The sequence below is a fragment of the Channa argus genome, chromosome 4 (genome assembly GCF_033026475.1).
Source record: "Channa argus isolate prfri chromosome 4, Channa argus male v1.0, whole genome shotgun sequence".
Classification (NCBI taxonomy): Eukaryota; Metazoa; Chordata; class Actinopteri; order Anabantiformes; family Channidae; genus Channa; species Channa argus.
Genome location: NC_090200.1, coordinates 5,686,666 through 5,698,121, shown reverse-complemented (window position 1 = coordinate 5,698,121; position 11,456 = coordinate 5,686,666). Strand labels below are relative to the sequence as shown.

Below are 11,456 nucleotides of genomic sequence, written 5' to 3'. Positions count from 1 at the left end.
TCTTAGATCGAACTGTTGCCAGAACATACAATAAATTATTAAGAAACTGTTATAGATTCAAGTAACATATAATGCATAATGTAGTTACAATGAACTCACCACTAATAATGGTTAAAGTTTGATACAGTTTGCAATAAGTTGTGTATTTTCATGGCCTGTACTCTGAATGGGTAATATGAATACAATTTTATATGCTGGTATATGTGGGTTTATGCCAAAATGTATTTAATCTAATTTATTTGTGGCAAAATGTCATAGATAGATGTTTATAGATACAGATAGATATAAGTACTGCTACAATAAAGTCCTGCCCAGTGACTGGGAAATGTGTTTACATTGGTAATGTGATGTTGCACAAGAAATATTGTGAGTTGCTAGATGCCTTTGCATCATATCACAGCATATTGTCACTTATCTCAACCCTGTATTGTTGTTGCAGACGTACGTTTTACTTTGCAAGCTTTTGCCAGATTCACCAGCCCTCACAGCTGTCCCTATTTTTCTTGTTTAGTGTTTTTTTTTTTTTTTTTTGTTCCAGCTAGTAGAAGCTTGTTCATTTTTTGTTGTGCATTACACCTGGGACAACATACAGTACATTTTTGCAATGCAGAGTTCCTCTTAATACTGGTTGTTATTCATGTGGGCGACCGTGCAAATGAGGACAAAGAGCCAGCATGCAGGATAATTAGGGCAACCTCCTGGAACTGGATCACCTGAGTGTGATGGGTTTATTATAGTTGTTGGTTACACCTGGACTTCACAAGTGGACATGTCCAACACAAACCCCCCCAAACAAGCAATTTTAGCCTTTGTTTTGGAATTTTAAAAATTCTTTATCTTCTTTATCTGCAAACATGGTAAAAAGGCCACTGTTGTACGTTGGGACAAAGGGTGAAACTATTATTTGTTGCCACCAGTGTTTAACTGGCGTTTTTTTGTGATTTGTCAGAGGTCCTGCACGTCAGGAGCCACAAGTTTTGCAAGAAAGATAGACAACTTACATTTTCCTAATTGTATCAATAGTTTATTACATACTATTTCATAAAAACATTTTCAACGTTGTCCACATATAAACACTGCAAATTGGTACATTTACAAATCTTCAACCATCCAAATTCTTACAAAAAGGAACACTGTGAGCAATACACAAGACGATCTATTATTACAAGGACCGCATGTACTGTATGTGTGCATGTATAAATGTGTGCATGTATGTAAGAATTCATACGCCTCCATCTATGGTAATATGGTAATCCGATTTTTGCTTTGTTGAAATCATTCAATTGTGAAGTAAAACCAATGGAGACACATTTAACGATACATTTTTGGGCTATTCATTGGATTCAGGCACTGACTAGGTGATCATGATTTGAGCGACCGGACCAACCAACAGGAATACTGAGAAACCACGGCAATTTACCAGTGTGTATGACTTTTCCAAGTAAAATGTTAACTACTTTATTGACTGCTCCTCATAGTTGTATTACAGTTAAGAGTTCAGTTTGTAACCACAGAACAAGACGTTGTACCACAAATTCCTAACTCACCCTAAAACAGTTCATTGTAACTGTGTGAGTCCTTACGCCAATCACAAAGACACTCCTTAGAGGCTAATTCAAAAAAGTGAATCAAAAATGCTTGCGCACACACGTACACACATGCAAATAAATTAACATGGAAAAAGTAAACGATTTCGAGAAAATTGACGTTTTTTTTGGCTTTAAATTTTCAAATGTGTAATTTAAAGCAAAAGTAAAATAGCAGCTTAAATCATGGTACATTCACATGAGTTGTTAACTAGTAAAGTCAGTGACGTTAAAAAGGTTGCGCAGTAGATGATACGCGTGTTCCAGGCCGATCGTGCAGAGCGGGGAACAATGTAAGTCGAACAATAATGTGCAATTTGATAATTCACAATATGACTGAAAGAAATGGTGCAATCCATGAAAAAGAACCAACGAACTTCCTGTGTCCTTTAGAGGAACGGCTTGTGAACTTTATCGATTCAATAAAACACATCACCACCCACTTGCTTCTTCTTTGTTTCATCTCAGAATTCTATCAGTGTTAAATGTTGAATTATCACACAATAACAGACAGACTCCTGGCGTTTCCTTTGAAATTTCAGCTTTTTCCCCATGTGTCTACCTGCGTCTCACCTGGCATGCTGACATTTGTCCTGCAGCAATAAGTCACACGGGAGTTGAGAAGCAAATAGGTATTTCGCTTCAATGTGTGCAGTGTCTGCAAAGTCATGTCTGGTGCTGCATTTTCCCCCTCGTCATCTCACTTGTGGCTTTGGACATGCGGCGTAGTCCCGGGTGCTGATGTTTGGGGTGAACCCTGGTAGGTGCGCAGGAGCACCTTGTGCTTGGTGGCGCCCTCTGCACGACGGGATTGTTGTTCCAGCAGGAAGTCTTTGAGACGGCTGGAGGTGAAGTTGAGCGTTTGTCTCCTCAGCTTCATCAGGTAGGAGTCCTGCAGCCATGCATGCATGAAGCAGTCTCGTGTAGTCAGACGCGCCCTGGACAAACATGCAAAAATACATCAATGTTTTGTTTGGGGCCCTGGAGACACAAGTCCCTCCTTTAATATTTTCTTTTGTTTATTGTAAGTGAGCTTGTGCTAGTACTCACCAAGGGTAACTGCTCAACATCTTCTTTAAAAAGGTAGAGGCACTTTGGGACACATTTGGGTACAGTTTGGTTGGGTCAAACTTTGCTATCAGGATTTTGGATTCGACCTGTACTGGGACTTTATCTTCAAAGGGAAGACGACCACTTAGCCTTGTCGTAAATAAAGAAAAGGCAGGTTTAGGAAGGTTAATTCTTGATTTTTTTATTTACACTAATTTAGGTAATGTGGCACCCATTGAACAAGAGGTTCTACTTACATGATGTAGGTGACAACTCCAACAGTCCAAATATCTGCTGGAGGACCAACCACCTCACCTTTTACCATCTCAGGAGCTTGGATCCCATTAGTCGAGGAGATGAAAATACAAAAAAGATTGGCGTTGTCAGAGTCAAGTTTGACAGTAAATATTGATTGGCTTTCATTATTTCTTCTGCACCACTCTAGTGGTTTTCCCTCACCCATGTACTCGAGGGTTCCTGCTCTTGAGTCTCGCTGCTTGAGGCTGAGTGGGTTGAAGCTCTGAGCACTTCCAAAGTCCACAATCTTGATGGTGTTAAGATTGGAAACCATGATGTTTTCAGGTTTGAGGTCTAGGTGGAGAACACGGCGGTTGTGGAGGTACTCAACTCCCTGGAGGATCTGGACCAGGTAACCCACCACATCGTCCTCAGAGTAACGAAACCTTAGGTGAGCAAAATTGTGGCTTTAATGTGTGAAACATCCGAGTCTTTTTTAGAATGATATTTAAATCATTTAATTAAAAATGAATTGAAACACATGCTGTATTATATTATTACAGTTAAATCTATCCCTATTATTTAAGGCTAGTTTACAGTAGGTTATCTATGTACAGTCGGTATTTATTCATGCTTTTTACCACTAAAACCTGATGAGACCCTGTCCCTGCAATTCAGGTCTCTATGAGTTTGTGTGTCTCTGTATGATGTGACATATCTACCTGTCTATTAGGCTGTAAAGCAGCTCTTTGCCAGTACAGTACTCTGCCACCAGCACCAGGTAGCGTGGAGTGACATAGGCTTCGTGCAGAGCCATGACCTTTTCACTGTGAAGCGATTTCAGGATCTCATACTCCTTCAGGACTTCCTGCTTGTTCTCTTGGCTGTAGGGAATGATCTTTGCCATGTAGATTTTGCCCGTTGCGTTCTCTCGACACTCTCGGATCACTCCACATCGGCCCCTGGGAACAGATTGAAATGATTACTTAGAAACAAAGTTAGGTCCATGCCGAGATCATCATGATTCCAAAATGTGAGTTGGAACACAAACGGTTCTTTTATTAAGTAAATGTTTAGATTCTGAAGACGTTAAAAGCAAAATTTTTGCACTGGCATTTGTATGTATTTCTATAAGTTAAATGTATCCATTATAAGTCACAAACAAGTCACACAGTTTTTCAGTTTCATAATTAAATTAACTTCTTTCCTGTCGATTAGGAGCAGGTTTTATACAACCCCAATTCCCAAAAAGTCGGGAAGATGTGGAAAACTTAAATAAAAACAGAATGCAGTGCTTTGCAAATCTCATCAACCCATTTTTTATTCACAATAGAACATAAACAACATATCGGATGTTAAAACAGATATTTTACTATTTCATGGAAAATATTAGCTCATTTTGTATTTGATGGCAACAACAAATGTTGGAACAGGGGCAAAAAAGGCTTGAAAAGCAATTGGCACAAATCAAAATCAAATGGAGGAGCATCTGACAACTAATAAGGCTAATTGGCAACCGGTCAGTAACGTGACTCGTTATAAAAGGACCATTTCAGAGAGGAAGAGCCTATCCAATGTGAAGATGGGCAGAGGTTGACCCATCTGTGACAAACTGTGCCAAAAGATTTTAGAACAAGTTCAGAAACGTGTTCCTCAACGTAAAATTGCAAAGACTTAGAAGATCTCACTATCTGCAGTATATGATATCATCAAAAGAGTCAGAGAATTAGGAGGAATCTCTGTACGCAAGGGACAAGTCCAAAGGTCGGAACTGGATGCATGTGATTTTCGGTCCCTCAGGTGACACTGCATTAAAAACAGGCATAATTCTCTAGTGGACATCACTGTGTGGGCTCAGGAACGCGTCCAGAACTTACTGTCTGTGAACCCAGTTTCCAGTGCAATCCATAAATGTAAGTTAAAGCTGTATCATGCAAAGAAGAAGCCACATGTGAACACAACATCTGATATGTTGTTTATGTTCTATTGTGATAGAATGTGGGTTGATGAGTTTAGCAAATCATTGCATTCTGTTTTTATTTAGGTACACGAATAATTAAAGACCCAGACGATGTTTTTTTGCTGATTTGTAGCCATTCCATTAAAGTTTGTCTTACCTGGCTTTCTCTTCCAGAAAGGTGTATGGTTTCTGTGGGACTCCCTGTCGTAGAGCGGTGGAGGGTGTAGTGCAGCCCGCTGGGGCACCTATGGTGGGGGTATTGGCCCCGTCACAAATTGGGCTCAAGCTAGATGTCTGGAGCACTTGGGGGGTAAAGGAAACAGGAGTGGGGGCCACACAAGCAGTGACTGTGGTAGTGGGGATGTATCTGGGCACAGAAGCCAAAGCTGGTTTTGTTGGTGTTGCCGGCGGAGTTATAAGAGAAGGGGATATTGTGGGACTCTTGGTCATAGGGGTCACTATGTTTACTGGACTTTGGGTTTTGGGGGCAACAAAGGGTGGAGGTGCTTTGACTGGGGCTGAACAAGGAAGAGCGAAGTTTGTTTTTTGACATTCCTCCGTTGTTATATTGGCAGGTAGTGATGGGGCTGAAAGGCTGGAGGGCAGAGAGGATGGAGGGGTGGCAGAGACCACTGTTTTGGATGCTGATGCAACTAGAAAAGGTAAAGCAGCAGGGGAGGTTTTATCTTTTGAAGGGGTGGAAGCGGAAGTCTCCGTGGAGACAGGTACCCTGGGAGCACTGTTCTGGACTGTTCTAAGTGGAGGCACAGTCGATAAGGAGGTTGTTGCGGGTTCAGGTGAAGATGAGATTGTCTTCACTACGGCTGTGGTAGGTGAAGCTCCTCCAGCTGTGGAAACGAACAAACAGCACAATGAACCAAATATAACCACAGAAAACAAATTCTGTGTTTTTGTATCTGTTTTGAATTAATTAATTTGCTGCTTCACATTAGTTGGGAAATATAACATACATTATGAGACAATCATCAGAGATTTTAAATCCCTGTTGATGATGTGTCATGTTGTCTTACACTATACCTCATGATGACTAGACCACTGCATTCAATATTCCTACCTGTTGCTTCCAGGCTGACTGGTGCTGAGCAGCTGCTGTAGGGCCCCTGTCCGGCCTTGTTGACGCAGGAGACTCGGAACCTAAAGGTGCCACCTGCTGGCAGGTCTGTAGCATTGTAGTAACAGTCGACAACTCCAGTTGCTACTGTCAGCCAGCCAGAGTCTCCTTCAGGGTGAAAGAAATGTTTTAAGAAGTAGACGAAGAATCTTTATTGTCATCATTGAGCACATATACATATTGCAATTAAATAGTTTCTCATTTCGCATCCCCCACCACCTTGGTGCCTGGGGAGTTGGTGCTCAGGGACGTGCACCTTGATGGTAGGCTAAGATTTGGGTAGTCTGGGACTTGACCCTGCAGACTTCTCCCTGCTGCTCTACCCACTGAGCTACCAGGCCACCATTTTATATCATGTTACTGCTACAACATAGTGCTACTCTTTGCAATGGGCCACCAAATGTTCTATACATATTTCTATGAAAGTATGATTGGCAGTTTATGGAGGAGTAACAAGTAAAAACTAACAAAAATGTTTCTTCTTTTCTTATGGAAAAATTTGTTTTAGTTCACATATGGAACACTAGATGGCAGTGTTGTCAAACAGATAGAGTGGTGATAAGCCTATGGATAAGAACGTAAAGTAAAAATGGTATGTAAAAAGAAGTGAATGTGCAGTTTGCCTGTCACAGCATGTTATTTCCTATGTGGGTGAATTATGTAAATTAGGTAGTGAGTAGTTACGTCAGTGCTGCCTGGCAAAGAGTCAAAGTGTTACAGGCCAAATTAAATCTATCAGAATGAAAAGTTCAATAAATAACTTTGAGTCTGCCACTCCAAGTTTCAAATATGTTCGTCATCCACATTATGAGATTAATTTGATTCATTGTGCTCAATTACAAAAAGCTTTAACAGCAGCACTGGTACAGTTGCTGTTCTCTTGTGAGCTGACTCACATTCTGTCAAAGTAGTGTCTGTGGATCTGGAAGTGTATTTCCCTGTGCATTCACACAGTGAAGTACAAAGTAGGCACTTGAAAAACTTAATTTGAGTTTTCTCTCGTGTGGCTAAATGTATCCCACCACTATGAAACAGAGATCAAAAAGGTGCTTTTTCTTTCCTTGCTACTGGTAGAAATAAATAAAGATACTGACAATATGTGTTTGAATGGGATGGAGGGTGTGAAATGAGGGGGACCCTCATGGTTCGTTAAAGGTCAATACTCACTCACCTTCTGTTTTTCTCTCCAGTGTGTAGGTGCAAGGGGAATTTGTGTCATCTGGCTTCCAGAGCACCAAGGCCGTGTTGCTATAGGTCTGGGCGACTTCAGGGGTGCCCGGACGTCTCGGAACGTCTTTTACAAAGCAAGAGAGACGGGGGTGGAGACAGATTAGAGTGAGTGTGTACTGACATGCAGGAACATGACAGACAGATAACAGAGCATAGCAATTTGTAGTGCAGCTTTTCAACGGCTAGAAGGTCATTCTGTGCAGCTGTGTGTGTGAGTGTGTGTGGATCTTCTACCACCATGGTGAAAACCTACTAGACGCTGTGTGATTAAATCACCGCACGTATCATTTACAGTTCAGTTATGGCTGTAAATTAAAGAGCAGGAGAGTTTATTTAAATTATAATTTAATCAGGGCTTGAGATCAGTAATACTACATGGCCAAAGCCGGAACAAATAAAGTTTCAGTGCGCCTTTCATTTGCACCTGACATCTGTGAAACATATTTCCTGCTGAAGCCTCAAAAGTCTTATTAATATAGTTTCACTTGTGAGAAGCACTGGCGATATCTAAGCACTGACGTTCCTATTAATATTTGTGCAAAGCCATGAATCTTGAATGTGACCTGAATGCAACCAATTCAAAGCACAGTGTCTGGCAATTTTCAGGAATCATCACGTGTCCCTATTACAAGAAGCCAAAGATCCATTCGGTTAATCTGCTGTAAAATTCATCTTCTGGCATTAATATTCATTACAGCTGTAATAATATTCATACCATTCTCTATGCAATTAAAATTCAATCAAGTAAAATACACCACATTATGAAGATAATTACTATATGTCCATGAAAAATAAAGGAGCAGTTGAACCTATAGTTCCAGACGAATAACTCACTCCATGTAATTTGACATTATGGATGAAACTTCCCATTTCCTCCATTCTAAAAGATAACAAATGCAGTAAAAAACAACACCTTTTGGATAATTATGGGTTACAAAAGGTACTTACAAGCTATGGACAGTGTACAGGAGGTGGTGATCGTTGCTATGGGGTTGGCAGCTATACATTCGTAAATTCCAGCATCCCGCCGGGTGGACTTTGTGATCGTAAGAAGCTGCCTGCCGTCTGGGTGGGAGATCAGGTTGATTCTGTCATCTCCCTCCAGCCGTTTCCGATCTGGAATAAGCAAAAACAAATTTAGTGACAGTGTTGAGCAGCTTCTGCATATAACCACAATGTTTACATAAGATACCTTTCATCCAAGTAATTTCTGGATGTGGACTTCCAGCTGGAAGGCAGGTAAGTGTGATGGGTCCTCCCTCTACGAGGTCATGGTCTTTCAGTTTGATGTGGAACACTGGAGAAAAATCTGATGCAGAGCGGATAAACTGCTGGGCTTTTGAGGGAACATCCTCTTTGTGGACGGCTGAAGGCAGATCGGACTGGGAGGGCTTTTTGTCTTTTTTACCCCTCGTCAAACCCCACCTGTCCCACCGCGATCGCCTGTCACACTCCGAGGCTTTTTCAGAATGGATACTAGAAGTGGATTCAATTGACACCTTGGATGAACCAGTGCCTGTCTGCTTTGCTAACTGATTCTCAGGAATGCCCATTCCTTTGAGTCCACGCCCCTCAGATTGCGAATGGCGATGGCGTGTAAACAGGGGCGTCCCAGTTCCCTCGGCATCTCCTTTTCTCTCCTCAGACTGACTACGAATTTTTGTGGATAACCCTGCCACTGTGTTTTCAAACCTTTGCCGCATTGCCAGGATGGGGGAATCTGTAACCTTCTTCAAATCCTTTTGACTTCCCTGAGTTTCTTTAGCTTTCCTCTCCTCTGACTGCGTCCTTATTTTGGCAGAAATTCCTGCCACTTTGGACTCAAACTTGCGTCTTATAGCAGAAACCGAAGAGTCTTCGGCTTTTCTTTGGTCTCCCTCATCCAACTGCCTCTGTGTACCTGCACTGTTCATCTCCTTTGTATCCAGGGACTTACTGCGACCAACAGCCCATGAAACCCTCTTGCTCACAGCAGCTTCTTGTACATCCTCATGTTTTTCCTCTTTTGGTTTATCCCCCTTCTTATCAGAAGGTACTGGTCTTTTTCCCCGCAAGGAAAACCTCCCAATTAAACCAAGGCCTGTTTCCTTATCTTCTACCCTTAAATCTTGAACCGATTTGGATTTTTCCCGTAGTCCTTTGGAAACCATTTCAAGAGGTGCACCTCTCGGCCCCGGCCTATAAACCTCTTCAGCCCCTTCAACATTCTTCCGGGTTAGTACAGGGGATTTCTCCTCTGATTTGTTTCTCTTCAGTTTTCGAAGGCCACGGGTCAAGGATGACTCCCGTTTCTTAAACCTGGCTTCAAAGACCTCCTCTGAGTCAATGTCTTTGATATCTGTTCTTAACACAGGCTGGCGGGGGGTGGTAGGAAGATCACAGTTTGATTTTGGGGAAGTAGAACCTGGAGAGTGGTCTGCTAGATGTTCAGGTGTTGTAGGAGTATCAGTGGATTTTGTATCATTTGGCTTGGCGGTAGTGAACTGGGCTTTGTCAAATGTTTGAGATGGTACTGCTTGAGAGACACTTGCATTTGCAGATGACGGTTGATTATTTTCTGGTGCTTCTTTATGCCTCTTTGAATCGTTTTCATTAATATGTAACTCCCGGTTGTCTTTTTTCTCTTCTTCTTCAGCATCCTCCTCTATCACGATTATAGGAGTAATTACAGATGATGATTTAGACTCGGATTGACTGGGATTTTCTGCCTTTGCTAACTGGGTTTTGGTCCTCTTCTCTGTTGTCCTATCTAAGCCCTCATACTCTTTCATACTGTTCTGCTTTTGCTGTTGGTCCTCTTCTGATGGTGGGGGAATAAACGTCCTCTCTGTGAGGGCAGCAGATGTAGCCTCCAGTGTTGTTTGTTCTGTCAGTGCAGACATCGACGTTGCCTCCTGGAGCTTCTTCCCTTCTATGCTACAATTGCCAGCAGATGGGATTTCTAATGGGGCTCCAAACCTGCGGTGCAGTGGCATGGGTTCAGAATCTCCCTGAGTGAAGGAGGAGCTTTTGCGAAAAACTTTGGTCTTAGGCGTGTCCTCTCCAGGATGCTCAGAAGATGCTGCTCTGGTTAGAGTTGATGGCCCCACTCTGGATCTCCTCAAATTTCGATCTAGAGACCCCGTTTGCCTTTCTTCCTCCATGCCAAGGGTTTCAAACAAGGGCCCTCGCAGGCCACTCATCTTTTTGTCTATGCTCCCTCCCCTCAGCAGCCGCTGTCTCATCAGTTCCAATTTTAATGCATAATCCTCCTGGCTTAACTTTGCTGCCCCAGGGCTTGGGCTGCGATTAGGTAGTTCCATAGAAACTGCCTTTTTAAGGCTCTTGTTACTTGTTTCTGAATCCTCATTTGCATTTTCCTCTTCTGGGTCAATGTGGAGAAGCAGTGCTGAGTCAGCAGAACTGCCTCTCCTCATGGTAGCTCGCTTGGCTTTTGTCTGAGATTCGTCTGACTCCACACTTGATCCTTTTTTAAGAGGGACGCGTTCTGTCTTCTCTATTTTCTCCTCATTTGAGGTTTCCGTTTCACCTTCCATTTTTTTGCTAGCCCTTCCTCCTGTACCTGCTACCTCAGTATTGTCCTTTTTCCTTGTCCCATCAGCAGAAACATTGGGCCGTCCAGTGACATCTTCGTCTCCTGGGATCTCATTAAGAGAAACTCTGGAACCAGAAAAGACCATGGACAGTGGCATAGGAATAAAGGGAAGCTCATCCACATCTGCGTCAGAGTCAGAGGACGAAGAAGGTGGTGGGGAGCCTTCCTTTAAATGCCGGGTCACAGCAATGGAGACGTGGCTGGATGAGTCATTCAGGAGCTCTGGAATGGACCGCATTACCATTTTGGATTTGTAGCTGATAAGGGACCGCTGGAGAAAGGAAAAGAAGTGAGATAAATTATTATTACACCTCTTATATATGTCAAGTCTCTAGTCAATAATGCCACTCAATAATAGCCCTCATAATCATGAATGGATCACTGAATGGGACTACTGGGTAGGTCTGGGCCACCCAGTGAGACATCTGTGTTAATATTTTTCGTTCTTAAGTCAGAGACCTCAGTCAAGAGACACAAAATGACCATAAAGAGACAAAAATTACATGTAATAATAAGATATATGTGACACAGTAATAAGAGACACGTAACAACTATTGCAAAGTTGTCACGTGTTGCAAAATTAACAAAAAAGATTCGTAAATAGATCTAGAGGAGACAAACTAAAAAACAACTTAAAAGGCTCAGAGACAATTTATAGTCATTTAT

The 11,456-nt window shown here is 42.1% G+C and overlaps 1 protein-coding gene across 9 annotated transcripts in view; it reads right to left on the bottom strand.

Moving 5' to 3' along the window:
• Window positions 1-1,026: 1,026 nt before the first annotated feature.
• The window catches only part of spega (striated muscle enriched protein kinase a), a 41,423-nt gene continuing 30,993 nt past the window's right edge, over window positions 1,027-11,456 (bottom strand). For 8 of the 9 annotated variants that reach the window (XM_067501487.1, XM_067501482.1, XM_067501484.1 and 5 more), the window contains 10 exons: window positions 8,388-11,061; window positions 8,144-8,311; window positions 7,137-7,259; window positions 5,909-6,073; window positions 4,991-5,681; window positions 3,596-3,835; window positions 3,096-3,319; window positions 2,894-2,969; window positions 2,637-2,786; window positions 1,028-2,524 (listed from right to left, as the gene is read on the bottom strand). In XM_067501487.1, coding sequence (XP_067357588.1) covers window positions 2,287-2,524; window positions 2,637-2,786; window positions 2,894-2,969; window positions 3,096-3,319; window positions 3,596-3,835; window positions 4,991-5,681; window positions 5,909-6,073; window positions 7,137-7,259; window positions 8,144-8,311; window positions 8,388-11,061 — 4,749 coding nt within the window. In that variant the 3' untranslated portion in view covers window positions 1,028-2,286. Of the gene's footprint in view, window positions 2,525-2,636; window positions 2,787-2,893; window positions 2,970-3,095; window positions 3,320-3,595; window positions 3,836-4,990; window positions 5,682-5,908; window positions 6,074-7,136; window positions 7,260-8,143; window positions 8,312-8,387; window positions 11,062-11,456 lie in introns of all 9 variants that reach the window. The other variant, XM_067501481.1, reaches the window with a different exon arrangement.